This window comes from Rhipicephalus microplus, chromosome X (genome assembly GCF_043290135.1).
Source record: "Rhipicephalus microplus isolate Deutch F79 chromosome X, USDA_Rmic, whole genome shotgun sequence".
Lineage (NCBI taxonomy): Eukaryota > Metazoa > Arthropoda > Arachnida > Ixodida > Ixodidae > Rhipicephalus > Rhipicephalus microplus.
Genome location: NC_134710.1, coordinates 211,531,173 through 211,553,686, shown reverse-complemented (window position 1 = coordinate 211,553,686; position 22,514 = coordinate 211,531,173). Strand labels below are relative to the sequence as shown.

The 22,514-nt window shown below is 42.0% G+C and overlaps 1 protein-coding gene across 2 annotated transcripts in view; it reads left to right on the top strand.

Moving 5' to 3' along the window:
- LOC119187710 (cell division cycle and apoptosis regulator protein 1) overlaps positions 1–22,514 on the top strand; it is a 274,460-nt gene that overhangs the window by 187,490 nt on the left and 64,456 nt on the right. For both annotated transcript variants that reach the window (XM_037435792.2, XM_037435791.2), the window contains 5 exons: positions 2,638–2,860; positions 4,818–4,892; positions 14,061–14,375; positions 16,881–17,141; positions 21,070–21,165. In XM_037435792.2, coding sequence (XP_037291689.1) covers positions 2,638–2,860; positions 4,818–4,892; positions 14,061–14,375; positions 16,881–17,141; positions 21,070–21,165 — 970 coding nt within the window. The remainder of the gene's footprint in view (positions 1–2,637; positions 2,861–4,817; positions 4,893–14,060; positions 14,376–16,880; positions 17,142–21,069; positions 21,166–22,514) is intronic.

The window sequence follows — 22,514 nt, the reverse complement described above, 5'->3', positions numbered from 1 at the left end:
TTTGACCATGACTACAGGAGTAGTGTCTTGATCTCCACAAATAGAAATTTTCATTTGTCTTTTGAGCTTACACTTCAATTTAAAAACTGCAGCTGGTCAGAATAGCTTTTTTGGCTGTGCCCCTGTGCAGTACGTACTGCTGTGTTCGTGTGACACAAATCATATATGTTGGACGATTTGCATAAATACTAATACTTGAATTAGCTGAGAATGTAGTAGTATTATGCGGAAAAATTTTCAAGACAACTAAGACTGGCCTTTAGACATATTCATGACTATTTAAAACAGCAGCAGCAAGCTTCATTATCTGGCTTACAATTAATTAGTGTCATTTATTGGGGAGGTGGGAGGGGTGATGAACTACGAAAAGCAGACACTGTTTCCTGGGGCCGCTATGCCATCTTCCTTGTGCATAGCACTTTAGTTGTGTTACACCAATTATAGACCGAGACCAACCCCCATTTCCTTTTTGTCCCCCAGGCTCAGCTGGCCGTACCAAAAAACAGCATGACCAATATGCCGTGCTCTTATGCGCATGGTGTGCTGCATTGAAATGTCTAGGCAAAGAGTGTAGAGGGCATCACAGGGCAGTCACTTCCAGGCCCTTTTTCCTGCATATAGAAATTTCTATCAAAAGGTTTAAGGGAGCAACATCACTTTTTTTTTCTTTTGGTGACTAATGGTATAGTATAGTATAGTATAATAGTATAGTATAGTATAGTATAGTATAGTATAGGGTTAGTGCAGTGAGGAATGGGGAGCAGAGCGCTGAGACAAGGGTCACTCGATCAGCCGCTGGAATGTGGCAAGCTCTCGGAGAGCAGGTGAGAGGGTGACGAGTGGAGAGACCAAGTGAAACAGCAAGATACGTGTGAAAGGGGTCAGTCATTATCCTAATACATTGTATGTTTGTGCAACGACGCATTCGGCAGACGTCGCACTGTCATTGTCTCCACTAGTATAAAACAGTAGTGTCAAACTACACATGGTTGCTACCGTTGCCGCCGCACTCGCCGGCTGAAAAGAAATTGGGAGACAATGACATTCAGAGGTCACGTGACTGGTCGTACTGTGCCTACTCCGCTTTTCAGGCGAGAGCACTACAAACTGCTCCTGGCGGCTCTCAGCGCAGCAAAAGCGCTATCACTCTACCAATGGATGACAGTGCTCTTACTCATGTTTGACTGGTGAAACACGCCGGCTCTGAAGAGGGCACTTTCAGCATGGTCCTGGTCTCCCAATGGAATATACCATAAGAAAACAGTTTAGGCACTGGCCTGGTAGGCTAGTTGACTTTACTTAGTTTTAGAGAACAGCATTTTAAAACTCTAGAAAACAACACAGGACTGTTATTAATGAGGAATAACAGACAATAATGCCAGGGAAAGTATAGGGGATGTTGTAAGAAGTAATTGTAATGTAAATTTGAAGAAAGAAAAGTCAATGAAAATATAACTTGCTGCCAGCAGGATCGGAACCTGAAACCTTCGAATAATGCATCTAATGCTCTATCACTGAGCTACGGTGGCGGTTATTCCCCTATCCACTTTATTAGGTATATTTGTGCATTGAAACATGGGAATGGCAGTCAGCTGTCTCACAACTTGGGTGCTATCATTGGAAGTATGTGTCATTGTTTGCTTGTACTTGTTTCTTAAAATTTTATACTGCTCTTCTCACGATGAGAAGCCAGAACTGGCAACACTGCATCTGCCTTTCTTGTCCCAATATTTCAGAGGCCTCAATATTTCATTGCTTGTTCACTATATTAAATGTTGCCACTAATCTAAACTATTCCTTCTTTTTTATCTGTTTACTTTGTGATTTATTTTGGAGGTTTTCAGGTATTATGTTAGTTTTCATTCCTATTTACTCTTTTTGTTTTCACATTTTATTTGTTCACTGAAATGGTAAAAAATTTTCTAAAATATAAATAGAAGGGATCTAAATGCGGGGATAAAGGTGCTTCTTTTAAATGGTTCTAAACTGCATTAATTTAGTGCTGTTAAAGTATGAAAATAATCATGGGATAATTTGTGTTGCATGTATTAGACATCACAACCATTGTTTAAAGCCCAACTTATGCTCCCATGCAGGTAAATGCATTATCACAACTCAAGTCTCATGAGCCACAGTTGTCTTGATTATACAGTTGTACTAAATACTAAGCTGCTCTAATGAACATAGGGGGTCTGTGAAGGTAGTAGGCATTCATTCTGAAATATGACAGTTACTTTTGCTGCTGTCAAAATGGCCTGTGTGCAATCAGTGCTTACTATATTGATTATATAAGAAACAGTTGATTTTGCCTCCACCTTGTTTCTCCGTTGGATCGCCTTGATGACTGATGCTGATTATTGGATTCTTCCTGTGGCTGCTGCTGCTGTTGAAGCAGTTGCAGCAAAAAGAAGAGCCATGGCACGTGCCAGGTCTGAAAATGAGTGGCTCGGGCTTTGTTTCGCTTGTCTCCTGAGTCTGCAGCTGCACGAGTGGTCATGAGAAAGCTAGTGAGACAATGCGACGACGTCCAATGGGTGGTGCTCTTTGGGGAGTGGTGCACCCTCGTCTGGCAATGGTGGGGGTGGGTGGGGGTGTCGGGGCGGGCAGGGTTGACGGCGGCCCCTGTTTGGCCCGCAGGTATCGCTTCGCCGAGATCTGCTACCGTAGGGAGAATCCCTCCCCCAACGGCGCCAAGGTTCCATCGGCCACCCTGGAAAAAGTGGTGCTGTTCTTCCCCGACGTGTGGCGCTGCATGCCCACCCGACAGGAGTGGGCCGACCTGGAGCTGCGGCTGCGCAACGCTGACGACACAGCTGCAGACGACTCGACAATGGCAGGCGACACAGCACCTCCTTCCAAGGCACTCGGCCTTCTTCTTTACTTCTACCTCACCTCTCTTCCCCAGTTGCTCACTCTCTTGTTGGCACAGCATTGCCTTTCGGGTGCCCTTGGCATTTTTTTATATTTTTTTTGCCACATTGGTCATCCATTGTGCTTCCACTGCTCGAGCCATAAGTCTGCCTGCAGGACGTGCCACTGCTGCTCCAGCTGCATCGAATGGAACCACCAGCAACATTTGCTTGGGAAAACAGCTTACCTTTTATATTATTTGCTCTCTCTTTAACTATTTTTAGTACAGGTTGTCACTTTGGACATTTTTTTTTATATTGGCCATAGTTTTTGTGCCAGCACATGATACTGTTGTCTGCTTCATTTTTTTTTTCGTCACAGTGGTGGTTCTGAGGGCCATCGTTTGTTTTCAGATGTCAACAGTCATCATAAAGCCAGCATTGGGAAATTCATCTCCATTAAGGGTAAAATAAGTGGGTGGTTTGGGACCAAACAAAATATAACGAGTACTAGAATTACATTGTGCATGCTGTATATATATATATATATATATATATATATATATATATATATATATATATATATAGCATGCACATGCCCAATCGTAAAATTTAAAAACAGATTTGAGCTCAAAAGTCAAAGTTGCAGATGATTTTTCTTATTATGGTGATGATCAGATATTATAAAAACTAAATTTTAATAAGTGTTATTGTTTATCTAAACATGAAAGACAATTTTATATTGCTGAATAAGAGAAATAAAGATAACCAAGAGGCTCACTTATGGTGAGGAGATAAAACACTTCATCTTTATAGGCACTTACTTTAATGCATTAAACCAATTATGCTGTGAGCTGCAGTGTCCACATATACGGAATCTGTTTGCTGCATGGATATTTAGGCTTCCATTTTAAATATTAGAATTTAGATAAAGTTGTTTCAACAATTTTGCAATTCTGGGAGGTTTTTATGAGAGCTTTTAAATTATCACGGTCACAATGACTACCGTGATAGTCACCGTGACCGTGATAACCTTTCATACCTTGACACCAAATGCACCCTTTTCGTATATCCAAAGATAAACCAGCTTTACTTTTTTTAATTCCTTGAAACATGCTCTTTTTTTTTTATAAAATTCAGTGTGCAAGCAATAGAGGTGCATTAGAAATGTTGTGTCACTTGTATGTATTGTAAAATAAACACGTCTTAACAAAATATAAATTATAAATATAACTGAAAACATGGTTTCAAGAATTTACTACACTTTCTAATATGAGCAGTCTTGTCCATGAAAGACTCCTGTTTACTGTTATCACGGCTGGTGATAGCTAAGAACACTTGAAAAAAACCACTTGACTGAACAAAAAGTGCTGCTTTTAAGTTGTTATAGTGTGCTTTACTGTGTTAGCTTAAGATTGGCTTGGCTTTCTCTCTTTGTGTCTTTTTTGTGGAAGCCTTAATTTGAATTTATTTTTAAGAATAATTTTTGTAGTTGGAAAACTCCATCAGCATTGAGGAAAAATGTTTTATTCCAGGTAAGTTCTGTTTGCAACTCAAAATTTTTAGTCTTTGCAGGCTGCTAAGCTGCAGCCCCCTTCTTTTTTTAATCATAGCTGCATTATTTTAAACTTTCAGTTTGCACGGTGCCTATGCTTTTATTCAATTCACTGTATTATAATAATGCCTAAATTTTAATCATTGCGTGCTTTCACTGGCCCTTTGTTCTCGTGCCCAGGAATGCATAGAAAGAAAATTTCTGTATTATTTGGAAAAGTTGCCTAGTATTATAGATGTATTACAGGTGATCGTATGTTTTCTAGTTACTGTAAGTTTGTCTAACCTGCTGTACGACTGCTCATTTGCAAGCCTAATTAAGAATTCCAGATGCTCACTTCATATATGCAGTGCCTGACGATGCCTTCATTTATTTCCATTTTGATTGCTTCCATCTGACAAACAAATATACAGGAAGAAAATGCTGTGGTGGAGGATAGAGCAAAAGAGCCGACTCATTATGCTGACTTGGATCCTAAAACAATGAAGGTAAGTTTGAGCAACGTGGGGCTGGAGTATTTTACAATGAAAGCTGCCATGAGATCACAAGGGTAGCGTGCGCTGCTGTTGTCCACTGTCGCCACCGCCAGTGTCCATAGCCACTATCGCGCAAAATAAAGAACTGAGTAAATAAAAACGCCAAGGACACAATGGGATTTGAACCTGGGTCCTCTGCGTGCCAGCCCAGTATTCTAACACAGAGCTATGCTTGTGCTTGAAACTTCTCTGCAAACTGGCCGTAGACAAGCTTGATGTCGGGAAAGGAATCGCATTAATATCATGAATGAAGCATTTAGAACAGCAAAGAAACAACCAAGCGTTGCACAATGCAACTTGCATAACGAGTGGCTCATCGAATGCTCCAACCCAAAGCTTCAGGCATAATTATTCTTCCTCGTCAGCCGCAGCATCAGAAAAATTGCACAAATTTGCTTCCAAGTGTGTAGTGGGTACCATGCTTTGAAGAATGACGACGAATGGCATAGTAATATACATTCATTCATAAGCATTGCTTTAGTGCTCATAAATAAATCAGGTTACACTTTCTTGGCCAATTCTCCAGAGTGGGTATGTGCCAATATAGGAATCAAATCGAATGAATGTCTCCTTATCATGCCAGAATTATGATGGTTAATGGCATAGTTTGTATCCTGCAAGTGTGCTTGAAAGGTCTGAAAGGCTTAGAAAGCTTGCTCTCCTACCTTTCGCTGTGACTGTGCTTCACCTTCTGTGAAGGCATGCCATTTTTTTAAAATTTTAATACAAGTGCAATGTAGCTCAACCAGCAAGGGCTGTTTGTTGCTCCGATACTACAGTTTTATGTTTATCTTCTAAAGCTAAGTTACTTAGGTCATTAAGTTTTTCATTTTTATTATGGCATATACACGTACATGGCCATCTATTTGTGCCATGGTTATCACTGACCAGATGAGCTGTCATTAAACCTCCATATTAACACTTCCCTGAGAAAGAACAAGGGCCATATGAGATCTATTTAGCATATAGTAGTTGAAGCTCTCCAAAAGTGCTATGTCTCCTTGTGTGAGTGCATATGTGCTGCTAAAGCAGTGGAAATTAACAGAAGATGCTACGAGAAAAATGGAAGTTTTCAGATTTAAAGTGTCTTATGGTCAAGCTCAATTCGGTGTGCAGCATGACCACCCATTGTGTCCCCGCGTCTCCTCTCCTACGCTCCCCCCTCTCTTGCCTCGCAACACCAACACAGGCAGCGTCTGCTAGTCTACGCTGACTCCCCCTCCCTCTTTCTCGTTTAGGCATTCCTCCCCGCAGCGTTTACACACCCATTGCGCATGCGCTCCCCCTCTCTCGACTCGCAACCCCGATGCAGGCAGCATCTGCCAGTCTACGCTTGCTCCCCCCTCTCTCTCTTCTAGGCATCCCTCCTCGAGGCTCTTACACCAGCATTCCGCATGTGTGCCACTTCTCTCCTACACTCCCCCCTCTCGCCTCGCAACACGGACGCAAGCAGTGTCTACTAGAGAGGTTTTTTTTAATGAAAAAACCGACTGCTCATGCTGCGCAACAGTTCACTGGCCACTCTGTATATACAGGCACTGAATCTTGACCTCCAAGGTAGTGCCAGTGGGAGATTTCTCCTGTGCGTTGTTGAACAATAAAAATTCGCTGCATGCACGTAAACTAAAAGTGGATTGCGGGTCTCTGGGGTCAGTCAAAGCCCTTTGTCTCTCATTTTCCATGAGCTGAGATTAGCATGTTCCAGTAGGAAACACTGGTCCATCGTTGCATGCTTTGCGCCTCCCCAGATTTCTCTCCTGCGCAACACCGCGATGAGCGCCAGCGTCAACGCCGCCACCAGTGTAAGCGTTAGCACCTGCTGCTTTACATCTACCCATGGTTCACTTTTGCGAGAGACTCGGTACCTACCGTGTTTACAAACATGGAATAGGTCTATAACACGTCAAGTCATTAAACAATGCTATATTGAATGCCTTACCAGGGGCGTCAGGGGCTTGATGGGGATGCAGTTCATCTCATCCTCCCTACAGTGATTCACGCTGATGTTGGTGTCATATGAGCAGTCTTGCTTGGCTGATAAAATGCTAATTCTAATGTCGTCATCACTATCACTCTCGCTTTCAGAATCGAAGCAAACTTCAGCATCTGAATATTTATCGCCGGAAGAGCTGTATGATGATGATGAAAGGCGTTTTTTCCACGACCGTGCATGAGCAACGCATGCATCGCATTCACTGGTCAACGTTTTCTAAAAGCATGTTGTGAAAATACGTGAAATAGGGCCTATATTAAAGGAATTGCTAGGCAAGTGCTGCCATCTGTGAAACGACACATGAACTAGCCCTGAAAGTGAGCGAGCTTCATGCAAAACACACATAGGCTTATATTATCTTGAGTGGAGCACCAAGTGAATCACAGTCGTCCGAAACGGTGAGAGCTGAGTTTGGCGAGGACTAGCTGTGAAAGTCCAAAACGGTTAAGGTAGGTCACCACCTTCGAAAATAAGTTTTGTAGTTTTAGTCCAAAAGTTTTAATGATAGTTTTGCATTGTAGGGCCTAAATAAATTTTAAGTTCAAAATAAAGAAATAGTTTAAATACAAAAGAATAACTTCATAAAAGTAAAATGTTCCAAAATATGCATGTTACGCCAACAGTCATAAGTAAAGACCATTTGGTTTGACTAAAACGGGATTTGGCAGCTGCATTGTGAGGACAACTTTCTCTGCACCTAACCTTTGCGATCGTCATATCTCTAAGCTTACGTGCGGTAATATAAAAATGCTGACAATCTTGATATTTGTACGCTTCATTTTGCATGCAGTTGGCTATAGTACAAAAAGCTGCCGCTTGTATTCATTAATTCTCCTTGAATGCCCAGTTCCATCTATTTAGAAACAGCACGAAAAATCTTATTCGAAAATATTGGTCACAGGGAAAGCTATCATTGTTCGCGTAACTGTAGGACGAAAAAAAAAAACACTTTTTGAGAAAAATGGCTTTAAAGATTTGACCCATATGTCCATTTAACAAAGAAGCATTCACTGTGCGTGAAATTCACCACACTTATATCTTGGGACTTCTTTTGAAATGGCACAAGCTTCTTTTGAGCGAGACGAAGCACGTATTTTTTTCCCAGCTTGCTTTGTGTTCCTAGCTGACTCTCGTCCCCGTGCTCCACATAGGATCCACACTTGGTATATTGAATCCCTAACTTGCGTTTACGCTTCTTTTTTGTCGTATGCTTTGCCAGGTTTCATGAAATACCATAACTGTCTCCTTCAAAAGCCAGAACTAAGTCGGGGAGCTTGAAATGGCACACAGAGCAACACTGACTGTCGAACGAAAACGCACGTATCTTTGACCAATTGAGTGCTGCAGCCGGGTAGCAGTAATGTTAAAATAAATTGAAAATGTCACATTCCAAGCCTTGCGTAATATGCATACAAAAAAGCGTTTATGACAAGATGGCAGGTATTGTGGAATTAAATACCTTCAGTGTCAGTTTTTGATGCGTCCAGTAGAGGTCTGAAAAATTGTCATAACATTCGAACGACTCAAGACAGGAGCATTATTTTTTTTGCGAACTATTCTTGGATGGACGAGGAGCTTGAAAATATGAAACCCCGAAAAATTGCATTCTTGAAGGTGGCGACCTATTTTAAGGGGTTTGAAAAATGTGGTTGTTCCCTCTGATATAGGAATCGGTATAACACATGAAAGTGTAATGTGTCTTCACAGAAACAGTTCGATGTTTACACATTGATATATAATGTCTATTGGTGTTTAGTGGCTACAGCACCCTTAGAGGTTGATACACCCATGTTGATACCTAGTGGCACATCTCCACCACGATAATCAGCAACTCGCGACTGCTGTACACTTTTCGTAGAGACTGCATGCACTTGAGCATCGCACAGATCACACTTGAACCAGAGCTATCGTAAACCGTGCAAGCGAAACCGAATGGATTTTTGATCAATCGGTTTTTGAACTCACTGTGGGCTGCAACGAAGGAGTGTGATTTGCAGGTCTTAAACCATCCTGTGGATATGTGCTTGGCATGCAGCATCGTGTTGTTGAGCGGCGTCCAGTTCACTGGTCGCGATGCACTCAACCTCGCAAATTCGAGATACTGAGTTCTCAGCTTGTGCCGTGAATGCACAAAGGCCTCCCGCTCCCCCATCGCATGTCCTTCACTGCACCAAGCTTACTTGCGCGACACTCACCCGTTGACGCTGTTGTATTTCAGTACAGTCGAACCCCGCTACAACAAAACTGAAGGGGCGCGGAAAAAATTTTATTGAAGCGAAAATTTCGTTTTAGTGAAATCGAAAAAATATAGCCGATGTGAACTTTCTGTTCAGACGAGGGAAGTCTGTTTACCTTTCTGGCTACCACTATAATCGTGCTGTTTGGGACAATCTTCACACCTGGCTGCTGTACCCATTCGCTCATAAAATAGTTGTCACCCTTAATGTATTTGCAAGCTTTTAGTTGCTGACGTTAAACAAAACTTGTCACGTGAACAAGGTACTTCTCTTTATGTCAGTGAAGTCGACCAGCAGCACATGTTTAACATTGTGTTGGAGTTCAGCTTCTTGAAGTTCGAGTGGGTTCATGCAGCCACACACACACTTTCTCCTGGTAGCGCTATTACACAGGTTCATCTGAGTCACGTGTGTATGCACTCAAATCCATTGCAGTCCACAGATGCACCAAGAAAACAGAAAAAAGCAGATAGTTTCACAGTGTCACCACAGCCACCATAAGTGCATTGAACCTCCGAAACCGCCAAGATGGCGGCATTCTAGAACGATGCTAGCACACCTTGCGGAGGACGTCAAGTGGATACCCCCTATATTGGTGTGTGTGGCATGCACAGCATTCAGGTATACGCAAAGGAGTCAATAGATTAATAATATAGGGGGAACGCACTAGCGGAGAAATAAAAAACGTTCCCAGCTGCCAGGTTCTTTGAGCCTCACCTATCCGGCCTCTCACATTGGCCGCAGCAGTAACCCGGTGTTACGCACACGCATACTAATTTATAGTATGTGTGTGCTTGGATGGGAGCAGAAATGGTTACTATTGTGCAAGGAAATATGCTTGGAATTTTGTCAAATTTTGCAGGGAAAAATCTACGAAATGAGGAATTTTCATGTCTCTTAATGGGAATTCTTCAGCGTAGTACGGAACATCACTGTTTCGGTGAAAGCCCAAAGCCAGCCAAGACGTACCATTCTAACCAGCGTGAGATAAGGGCGCGCGAGTGAGCGTCCACCCCGTCCTTTCCGTAAGACAAAGTAAAGTACGCATGGGAGATGAGAGCACAAACCGCCGCGTGGTGACGATGTGGCAATGCGCGCTCATTGTGTCATCTTGCTGGTAATGCTAAAAACACGATAGTTCTCTTCAAGATACACATCACCAGCTGTAAGTGGATATAAATAGCTTGCCGTTTGAATATTGAAGGAGGTCCGACGTTCTATTCGGCGCTCCGGATTCTTTTTCTGCATAATTTTTCTTTCTTGCATTTTATATATATAGATACGTATACATATACGATGAGTGACAGCGACGCCGGCGGCAAAATCCAGCTGGAAATGTCCATATAATTGCTGTCGCAATAAAAACTAGCATCTGTGATTTCGCACGCTGGAGTTTTTTTCTGGATTATTTTTATTTCTTGCATTTTTATATATATATATAGATACGTATACATATACGGTTAGTGACAGCGACGCCGGCGGCAAAATCCAGCTGAGAGTGTTCATATAATTGCTAACGCAATAAAAACGAGCGACTGTGCATAACTAAAATAGCTACTGTTGCACTACTAGGGCAAAGCAATTAATGCGATACCTACTAATCATTTTGTTACACGAAGCGAGGCTGGCAGCTAACTTTTTTTGATCCAATCTTGTGTAACTCTACAAACCCTAATGTGCAAGAAGGCAGCCACTTCAGAGAGAGCAACACTACACACAGTCTCTTTGCGATGAGAGCGCAGCACGTATGTGAGCCACCCGGTGATGGCTGCCGAGCTAGCGTGCGTGCCAGTGATCGCGACCACACCCTAAAACTTGAAGTTCACAGTTGTTGCTTGAGTGACACACCCTTCCTCGCTTCTTTTCAGCGCTTTCAAGACAGAAGGAGTGCTTCCTTCCTTCTTGGATTACAGGCCTCCTGGGCAGGGAAATGTTATCGCATGCACCCTCCAAGTGATGGAAATAGGCCTAATCATTTCATCTCTGCTTCAACTGCGTTTGTCCCTTCCCCCTAGCACGCTTTTACCCACAGATAAAACATACGATGCACGTACGGATATGTTATCAATTAGGACTTCATATGTGACTTTATGCCGACATCAAAAGCCTGTTGAGAGTGTTAATATAATTCTTATTATAACAATAAGGCTATTGCACAGTTTAGCTGAGTGAAAAATACAGCATTGAACAAATGTTGCTCACAAGTGCTGTATCACGAGGCTACATGCACTCCGAATGTTCTGACTGCTCTAAACTTGCCGAAAAAGGCCCTTCTGGCTGCCCCAAACCTACCACAAAATGTCTGTGGTTGCTCCTAGTCTGCTACTAAAGGCTTTTTTGCATGTTCCTGAGACTGCTCCCAAACCCATGTATCCTGGTCTGCCCTTGTTATTGGTAAATAAAGAAATGCTTGTATAATCTAATTATTTTTTTAATGTATTCCATTTCGCATTATTCACCGTTCACTGCCAATATTTCTTTGTAGTAATTTGGGCAAAGTGCTGCTTGGGCCACTGTTATAGCTATGGCAAACAGAAATTGCTTGCAAATAGGACTGCTAGATTATCCTGGCTTAGGTCCCTCAACTAAACTGAAAACAAAGGGCCTATTTGAGGAGTCTTTCTATCATACAGCAATATTTGCCACCCATCTTGTTTCATGTCTTGCCTGAAGTTATCTCTACCGATTGCGAGATCATGAACAGCATGCACACTGTTGGCGTAATATAACAATTTTGATGAAAAAGCAAGCACTAAGTTCTGAATTCGAAAAAGAAAAAAGTCCAAGGAGGCCATGGGATTATTGTTTAGGACACAGACATCCTAAATTCACCTCTTTTCTCTCTCTTTCTCTTTTCTTTAGTGCACAATAAGACCTTATTAAATGAAATGTTAAAGAACCAGGAAAATGTGTTACAAATAACAAGAGTTTCAATTACCCAAAAAGATGTGTAGAGGTGTAGCACTGTCTGCTATACACCCTCTCAACGCTGTTGGGTGAGTAAAGAGCAAGGAAGTCTACCCGTAATCAGTCATGCGCTCGTTACCAGTAAAAAGTAATAGTGTTACACTTACAGTTACTGAAGCCAAAAAAGTAACTCGGTTAAGTTACTGATTTTCTAAAAGTAACTCTGTTACAGTTACAGTGAAAAAGTAATGTCGTTACTTTTCTGTTACTGTATAAAAATTGATTACAAATTAAATTATACATTTTAATTAATAAATATGTAAGAAGGCATACAGGTTGTGAAAGTTGCATGTAGTGAAACCCTTGAACGATGCTGCACAGGGCCATAGTATTCACCTAAACAATGTGTGTGGGGGGAGGGGGGAGGCTTCTGGAAACATGGTTCATTCGCTACGACGCAACAGCTTGCCACAGCAACCCACAGCCCCCTATCGAACGCTTGCTAGGACATGTGTCACTAATGAACTGATCGACCTCGGCTTATTTTTATTTTTTTGTCAGCATCTACTATGGATACCACCTGCATAGGAGGCAAAACGTCAATCACTTTGTTAATAATTCTTGTGTTAACTCGAAGTAGAGCTTTCGCAATCAGTTACAAACCCGTTTTAAATACTTCAGGCTTTCAGCAGTTTCATGCTGCTGTTTTCTAGCCACCTGTAAAACGCGATTTGCTTGAAGCCTAAGACGGAGGAATGCTCCCCCGGCATACCAAGAAAAGGGATAGAAGCTGAAGTGACAAAAAAGATATATATATATACCCCTTCCCACACCACCTCCACCCACCACCGCCCCCTCCCCCCCCCCCAAAAAGCCAGAGGGGGGGGGGGCACATGAAGTTGGCAAGGTGTTCAGTGTGGCAACATTATAACATCATTGATTTATGACATGTAGTTTTACAAATAAACATACTCTCCAGGGGCACACTTCGCTTCAAACCAGCCAGACAGGTCTTTGTCAAATATGTTTACCTTTAGACATGTAGTATACAAGTAAACTCCAAACTCGGTCTTCTGCAGGGAAGATATTGCTCTTAACAACCTGTTCTCTTAAACTGTGATGGGAGCCATGGAAAGTCGAAAGGTGGAGAGGATATTGTAAAGAAGAAAGTTCGAAAAAATGGAAAGCTTGTAACGTCAGCCTTTTACGAGTGTGGCTGTTGGATGATTTTTTATGAAAACAGTAAATGTAACTGTATATTTTGTTACAATTACTCAGTAAAAAAGTAACAGTGTTACAGCTACAAGTTACTCTAAATTAAAAGTAACTAGTTACCAGTAATGCTCCATTAGTAACTAGTTACTACCCAAGACTGCCCGTAATTTACCCTTTGGTATGGAGTACAGTTGACTGCTGTTGGGTAGACTAGGTTTTCGTCAAGGAGGCACCTGTGATGCATAAAAAAATGTAGCCCTTACTGCTTCCAGTCAGTGGCCTTAAAGTAGGCAATTGTGTGTGGGTATTTTTCACTGTTAAGTGGATATGGCTTTTGTAATAGAAGACTGATGCTACAAAGATGTTAGTACAAATTGTGTTTCTTTTGGGAAAAATCCTTCAGAGCTTGCTCTGTTCTTTTTAAGAAGAATGTCAGGAACTTTGATTCTGAATAATAAAAGCTATGTGCATTATCCAAGTACATAACCAGAAATTTATCAGAGCTTTGTTTGAATATTTAATTCATTGAAGTCAGTTTTGTTCTCCGAGATTCTTACACTACCCTGTATAGCACTGAAGAATGTCAACTTAAAAAAAAAAAATGGTGCTCACTTTATCTTTTCACAGTCTCTCTTTTTTCGTTTCTTCTTTTGTATAAGGTCGCTGCTAAGTAAAAATGAAGCATACCCATTGATTATATGGCTGTAGTAGAGGCTATTGAAGCACTTGAATGTTTTTATAAATGTAAGTTGTGTGAGGTTTTTGCAGGTTGGTGAGCTACGAGTGGAGTTGGAGGTGCGGGGTTTGTCGACAAAGGGCCTGAAGTCACAGCTGATAGCGCGACTGAGTAAGGCCCTCAAGGCAGAGGCCGAAATGGCTGAAGGCAATGAAGAGGAGGAGGAGGAGGAAGTGGAAGAAGCTGAGGAGGAGGTTGAGGAGGATGAGGGTGAGGGTGAAGATCCTGTTGAGGAGGCTGTGCTGGATGAGGTCAAAGAGGAGGTGTGTGATGAGCTCAAGGAAGATGATGATGTTAATAAGCCAGATGCTGATGGCCCACAGGAAGCGAAGGAGACTGGTGGTGAGGTAAGTTTTGCCTCACTTTTTATTTGTTATAATATATTTCACACTTTTCTTGGTGTTTGCTTGGTTTTGGTTTGAAGTTGCCATATTTGCTCCCTGTAGTGGTCATATTCCCTTATGCAAGCATTTTCAAACACAATCATCAGCATACATTCAGATTTTAACAGGAACATTACTTGGCAGATCGTTAATGAAAATTAGAAATAAAAGATGGCCTAATATTGAACCTTGAGGGACGCCAGACGTTACACAGTGTAAGTGGAGGAATGAGAAGACTTGAATTGTACGTACGGAGACCTATTGGATAGGAAAGAAGAAATCCAGTTTACTAATGCTTCGTTTTTAAGAATAGCAGTCAGCTTTTTTAGCAATTTGTAATGTGAAACAGTGTCGAAAGCTTTGGAAAAGTCTATGAATATTGCGTCAATTTGATCACCAGCATCAAGGACCTGGAGGATGTTATGAGCGAATTCACTGAGCTGGGTTATGGTACTAAAGACACGTCCACACTATCCTTCTTTATTCTTTACACTATCCTTCTTTATTTTTTGTTGTGATGTATAAGCACGTGTCGGGCTGATGTCTATTCATATTAAGCCACTTTCTCCTTCCATTTCACGAAGTTTGCGCCTTTTCTGGGTACTTTCATTTGTCCGTGTTTTTTCGCGCAGCCCAAACAAAAGATTTAGTGCAGTCATGGTCTAAAATCCTTAGGCATTGCTTTGAAGTCCTTTGTGAAAGCCTTAGCTGTGTTGCTTTTAATGATATACAGTCGAGTCAAGTTATACCGTTTGCAGCAATATATCAAATATAGTAGAACCCCGCTGATACGTTTTTCATGGGACCGTAAGAAAAAACGTAGGAGCCGGGAAACGCAAGAGCCGAGAAACACGAAAAATTGTGAAATAAGAGTAGTGGTGAACTGCACATAGTTTTATTTTAATTCTTTCGCTTGAAAAATCATGCAGCGTTGCCTGGCGCATCTTCTCATGGCCGACAAGCACAAGGCGTTTTTCAAGCACCTGTAGTACCATGTGGCTCTCGCCATCGTCACTGGTGCGCACATATCTTCGCAATAAATCCAGTGCCGCTGCGGCCGATAAGGATGTTGGCTCCGGTATCCGCTCCACCTCCTCCTCAACTTCCTCGTTACTGGCGCACGGATCGGCGTGTTCAGCCACGATATCGACGACGGATAACATTGTGGAGGTGACAACAGCGTCGTCAACAGAAGCGTAGTCACTGTACAGGTGCTTTTCCACTGGCACCAACAGTCTCCATGGCAGTGTTCAGTTCGTCGCAGTCTGCGAATGCACCGTCTTCAACAGCTTCTGTTGTGTCATCTGCGCGCACACCGAAACACATGTTGAAGCAGTGTTCAACTGTAGCAGAAGTGACGGCGCTCCACGACCGACACGAAACAAAGGCAGTGTGAGAAGACCGCAGCAAGCACGGGTAGCACAAGCACACATGGGCGATGGTGATGGCGATCGGGCTATACCCTTTGAATCGGGCCGCCTGGGCGACCCGGTGGCGATAAGTTTAAGGCAGCGTAACATCCCAAGAAAACAAAAACTGGTCTCGAAGACCTTACTTTTACAGATGCCAAAACCAATTTTAGGGCCCCAACGCGTCATAGACGCAATCTTTCTTAGAGTGCAAATATGGATCTCAAAGGTCATGCTTTTGCTGGCATGAACCGAAAATACGACATAGGTGTTGTCCCCGGCACTTTGGGCGTCCAATCCCATCGTCAAGCCGCCAAGCCAAGCTACATGAAAGACAGCATGGCCGCTCAGGCCGGCGCGTCGTGGCACTTTGCAACGTATGATGCGGGAACAGTCCCTCAGTTGCGACGCAGCAGCTGGTTTCTTAATGCATTGGATCCTATGGGAGCTGTGCCGGAACCGGCCGAAAACGACGTAACAGCCAGGAAAACGCAGCACACGGGAACGCAACAGCGGGGTTCTACTGTATAACAATGAATGATGGCACCTTCCCCTTTTTTATGCTTTTTATTGTAAAATAAACTGCTTATTACGGTGCTCCAGTTCCGCGTTATCAGATATAGTGATTGAATCCGGCCGGCTACAGCGTGCGCCGAGCTGCAAACAGTGGTGAGAGGGATGACGCAGTTGAGCAGCCTATCCAGGTACTGTCATCACAGGAGGCCCAACAGATCATACTTTACTCCCAGGACTTTGTTTTCGTGAAATACCTCTTGCTTGGTTACATGGAGCACTTAGATTCTTTTCTGAAAGGTCTGAGAAAGACTCCTGAAAAATATCGCATGAAGTGATCAAAGCCGTCAGACTGGCTTTTCTGCAGACAAGTAGTACATCGTTGCACAACCCTTTTTGCATGCAAATGTAATGTTTTGATCTCTCTTTTGTCTTTTTTTTTTGCCTGCTTATAACAATGATTGGTTATGACCATGAGATTTCCTTGGCTCTTGGATTCATTGTACGTGGACTGCACTGTGTTTGATGTAGCCTGCCTGTTTTGCAGACTGAAGAAAAGCAAGATGAATTGATGGACGTTGCCAAGCAAGAAACCACGGAAGTAGTCAAGGATGAGGCATCAGTGAAAGCAACAAAGCCTCCACCAAGTGCTGGCAAACCATTGCGATATGAGGACTTGCCTAGCCAGCCAAGTATCCTGGTGTACCCATCACGTACAGCTAAAGGGGGCCGTTTTGACTGCTCAGTCATGTCTTTGTCCCTGCTGCTTGACTATCGCCAAGAGGACAATAAAGAGCACTCTTTCGAGGTTAGCCAAACTTGACACTGTTCTATTTGATGGTATTATACAATGTATCTGTGTCAGTTGATTGGTGAGAGTTTGTACAACCAATATGGAACTATAAAGCCGTAAAAATTGAGTCAGATACAAATTATTTGTTTCAAGTGGAAAGTAAAATTATGGCTTGCATCTTGATAAAAATCGAAGAGATGAATTCACTAGCTAAGGATCTACCAACTGATTTAATTAATTTGGTAACTATTGGTTCAACAAATAATGTACTAAATGAGAGTATGCAGTTACTGCAAAGTTCAAGTTCGCATCTTTTCATGTGTGCTGCTGCTATCAACCAAGGATTAAAGTGGTGTCACAGTAATTGTTGCTTAAAGAACTGACTTACAGGATTGTTTTTGTTTGTCGAAGTGCAAAAAATATTCTCTCAAATGACTGTGGAACAGTGTGCTGTGGCATTGCCAGGGAGTATTGCAAAATTATGACAAAAACACGCACACTGTGGTTGACATTGTAGCTGAGCATGCGAACTACTTATCTGGCTTACCCAGATATGTGCACATGTGTTTGTACCAAAGTATTGTAGTCTGTTAGATTACTGTTCATTTGATACTAATGCAAAGAGATAGTATCTTAGGGGAAAAAAATATGAAGCTGTTGCGCAAAATGAAAACACAGAAGGAACGTTGCCTGCTTTTCAGTTTGTGGCCTTTAAAAGGCCACTCACTAGGCCCCATACCAAACTTAAGTTAAACCGTGGAAGTTGTGTGTCCCATGACAAGCATTATGGCAGAAACATTTTTTCAATTGGTTGATCACGAGCTGAGAAAAATTTTTTTGAAGCAGCGCAAAACAAAGATGAGAGGAGGTGAGCTCGAAACCCTAGCCGTTTTCCCGCGTAGCCTTCGCAAGCCAAGTCTCTTCCCTATCTTCTCCAGCATTAGACCAAGAGGTCATGTGCACATGACGCGCCCGAACAAGCCCAACTCCTGAGCACGCAAGTGGCATTGTTTTGTTGACCAGCATTATTTTGTGGTCTACTGGCTGTTTCTGCGGCATGGTTTGGAAACGCTGGCTTAGACACAGTAGAATAGATGAGCATAATAAGTCCTCGAATGCACGGGGTCATTAATTTCTTTTCCTGGACAGGCGTCTGCTTGATGCACTAACCGTGGGGAGACGACCGTATGCGAAACGCTGGCACATTAGCCTGCATCTTGTTACAATTTATAGGGGGGGGGGGGGGGGAATAGGATTGAAAAGACGCGCACATTCCCTTATTGCGTCTCATTAATTATCTCATGTTTTATTCATATATTCAAGCAACAAATTACATAAACTATACATGTTGTGTTTGTTAGGTGCTACTGTTGGGAATGTCAGAGCACAGTCGTCTACATAGAGGACCTACGTCACAGCACTGCCTTGTACGTAGGGCAATTCATACGTGCACATCATGCCCTCTTTCTCTGGGCACGTGCCCGCAAAAGGAAGTAGGAGCAGCGTATCCTGAAATTTGACTCGTTTCTGCAGCGCGTAGCGTTGCAAAGTTTGGCAGATGTGTTGGTGAACGCCTCATGTACGCATTGCGCTTGTCAGCTCAAGATTGTCAAACCTGGTGTGTGGCCCTTTAAGCACTGGAAAATGTGCACACGAGGTATTTTGTTATGTGACTGCCTTCTTGCCCATGCACCTCCCTGAGCAGCCTCATTTTGTAAGTGTTGTGAATCTATGAATCTTACAATATCCAAAGATAAATGTTTTTCACTGTGGTGTAATGTTATCAGGCGCCTTTTTTCTTGCAGTGCTAAAGGTGTAGCACCATGTTGTTTGTTGTTATGGTGATGGCATGATCATTGCGTTTGATGGAACAGGCAACAATGGTTTCCAAGCTTCCCCATTGTAGGAGCTTTCAGCTCATTTCATTGATAGTGCTTCTCAACTGCAGTGGCAAGGGAAATGTTGCCATGTGACCCTAGAAAGGTAGATTTGAGGGTAGGCTTTTCTGTCTATTTCTTTATTATTATTATTCTCCTTGTATTTTGCATTTTCTAGGGTGAATAGGTATTCATCGTGTATCCCTATCTGTCACCCCTTCAGTCTATGCAATCCGAATGTAAAACGTGGGAGCTTAAATAGTGTTAGAGGGCTCCTTTAAAGGAAAGTCATTCTTGTGTCATCATAATATAGTTTTTCAAAATATCTGAACTGGTATGGATGTGATAATGATTCAAATCTACAAAGAAATAATTTTCGTTATTTGATTTGGTCTATGTATTCAAAGTTTTCAACATTTGGTACAACATAAGCATGAAGCAAGTGTGCTTATGTCAGTACATGAGCAGACTGAGACCTTTGCATTTGCTATAATTAATCTATGAATTTCTGCTCTATTTTGTTGTGAAGTTTGCACTGATTTTGGGCTAGGAAAATATGATGTGTGAGGCAAGCTCAGCCACCAGATGACAGCTTTGCAAAAAAGCCAACGCCTCTGAGGCAAGAGGCTCATGTTTGTCAACAGCAAGGGCACATTTAGCTAGCACTGAAAGCTCTGAAAAATGATGGTGCAAAAGTGAATCAGCGCAATAAAGAAATGCCAGGCTGTGCGGAATGCGCAGCTCAGTCACAGCGAAAGCTAGAAGAACGGCCTTTCAGAGCCTTTTCTGAACACTCTTTGGGTAACTGCTACACGCTGCTGTGTACCCATTAACCCATAAATAACAATTTTCGTGTAGTAGGCCAGCATGCACTATGCTATCTTTCATCATTCTTTGGAGAAGCGTGGTATCTGCTAGCATTCATTATGCTATCCTTCATCATTCTCTGGGGTAGCGTGGTATCTGCTACACACTTGTTAGGAACATTATACATTTTTTTTGTGCAGTGGCTGACGACGATGAAGATTTATGCCTGAAGTAGGTATGCACCGCAGTTAATAGGTGGTAAAGAACAAGTTTTCTAATGGGTTGGAGCATTGGACAACCCACTCGTTATGCTATTCGCATTGTGTTATGCCTGGCTGTTCCTTTGGTGGCTAAAATGCTTTATTACTCATATTAATGCGATTCCTTTCCCAGCATCATGCCTGCCTAAAGCCAGTTTAGAAATGAGTTCTAAGCACTGGCGTAGCTCAGTGGTAAAATACTGGGCTGGCATGCAGCGGACTCAGGTTGGAATTCCATTGTGGCATTGGCGTTTTTTATTTCTTAAGTTTTTTCTTTCGATACTGGTTACGGACACCGGCGGCGGCGGCAGGATAACAGCTTTTGCTGTAGAATTCTTTTTCCAGTAGTGCTGGGCCAATGGGATAGTCCACAACATTCTTCTGCATGTTCATATGGCACCTACACATGGAGTACTGTAATCCTGTTCTGAAATTTCAGTGAAAAGCAATTGGAGGTCTGCTGCCATGATACTTGAGCAATACCCCGAACTTGTGCATATTGTAGCAGGTGAGCCTCAAAGGCTCTGTTTTATATTTATACATGCTTACTTTATCTTTTTATCTTTTATCTTTTATTTTATCTTTTTCCAGCAATGTTATCACACATCTACAAAATACTAGCGTAGTGTGCTTTCTAGAGCTGACAATTATTTTCGTGGGTGAAAATATTGGCGGTTTTAATAATTATTTGTGACCTGAATATTATGTATTCACATGTGGAAACAATGTGTTCCAGTCATTTCAAGTTCCAATTGTAAAATATGTGCACATATGCTGTGTTGTGTCCCCGGCTGTGTGTCCTCTGTTTCGTTGTGTAGTTTACGTTTTTTCCTTTATTAACACAATGCTGATTCACTCTGTTTTGTTTGTTCTTATGTGTGCCAACTCTTTTCCTTTCAAGGTTTCGTTGTTTGCCGAGCTCTTCAATGAAATGTTGATTCAATGCTGATTCACTCTGTTTTGTTTGTTCTTATGTGTGCCAACTCTTTTCCTTTCAAGGTTTCGTTGTTTGCCGAGCTCTTCAATGAAATGTTGATTCGGGACTTTGGTTTCAACATCTACAGGGCTTTACTAAAAGCTCCTGAGCAGAAAGAGGTACCGTCACAAGAATCCAAACTAGTCCATTGTTTGTTGAGTCTTGCTTGCACTTAATTGTCACTAGTGTTGAGTTAAGAAGGACATTATACAGATTGAACAAGGCCAAGTGTCTCTGACAGATGCAAATGCCATTCTTGCTGAGACTAACCAAAATTTGCAGCAATATATATATAGCTCTTTTTGGAGGAAGTTTTACACATTAATGGACCTTATGTCATAGCTAGGTGGCATGAAGTGCATGTATTTGGGATTTGGTCTGGTTCTATATATACTCTTTTTGGTGCTCAGTTTCCTTAGAAAAATCAAAACATCTTCCCATATAACTAGGAATGTCCACATCATTAAGAATAGCGGGAGGGGCACTTGAAGAAGTGAAGATGCTGTGAAAATATTTGTTAAATACCTGTGATAATAAAAAGCTGTCAGCTTCGGACTTCTTGTCCAGTTTAACTCTATTCATTGTTTCATTGGCTGCAGTCAGAATTTTTGAGAATTTAGCAGGATCTTCTTTAAATGAATGAAGGCAGGGGACTTGAGTGTAGTGTGTCCTAGCATCATTTCCTTTAGTTGCCAAATTTCTTTTCATAACATCAAAAGTGTCGGGTGCTTCGTTTTTACACTTTTTAAGTCTCTTGATTCTGCATTTAATGTAGATAATCTCCCGAAATATTCATGGGTGCTTTCTGTTCTTGAATACCTTGCGGAATGGGACAAACTGCTCAAGGGAAAGCCAGACTGTGTTTTTAAATCTCGTCTACTATGCATGTACGGTACATTACGTGCTGTAGCTCAGTACACTCTAAGTAATCTGTGATTGATGTATCATCAGCCATCGGCATGCAATCGTTATGGGCACGCGCTCGTGAGGAGCCACTAAATAGTAGTCTGTTGGCACCAGCATGACAAAAAGAGCTGCATTGATGACATAGTGGAAGTTAAGGGTTTTTTTTCAAGTCACCTAGATGCTGTCACTGTCACAAAGTGTGGCGTATGCTGCTGGATTATACACGTGAACTTCAAAATTCATATAGATTACCTTTTAAGATAAGTTTACTGTAGATCTTTTTGTAGATAATATACGCATGCTCATGGGAAATGATCCTGCAGGCCATCTCAACCACGAAATTTTGTCAGAAAAAAAAAAAAAAAACAGTATGCAATTTGATTCAGTATTCAGTTCGAAACCTACTATCCGGTAGTCGTGCACCCGCTCTGAGTAGTACTTGCCAAAATGAAAAATTGAATGTTTTGATATGAAAAGTAAAAACATCTTTTAAAAAAGGAGTAAAATTTTTGCTAATCTTAGAAATTTTGTTCTAAGTACTAAGTATTGCTACCTTATACAG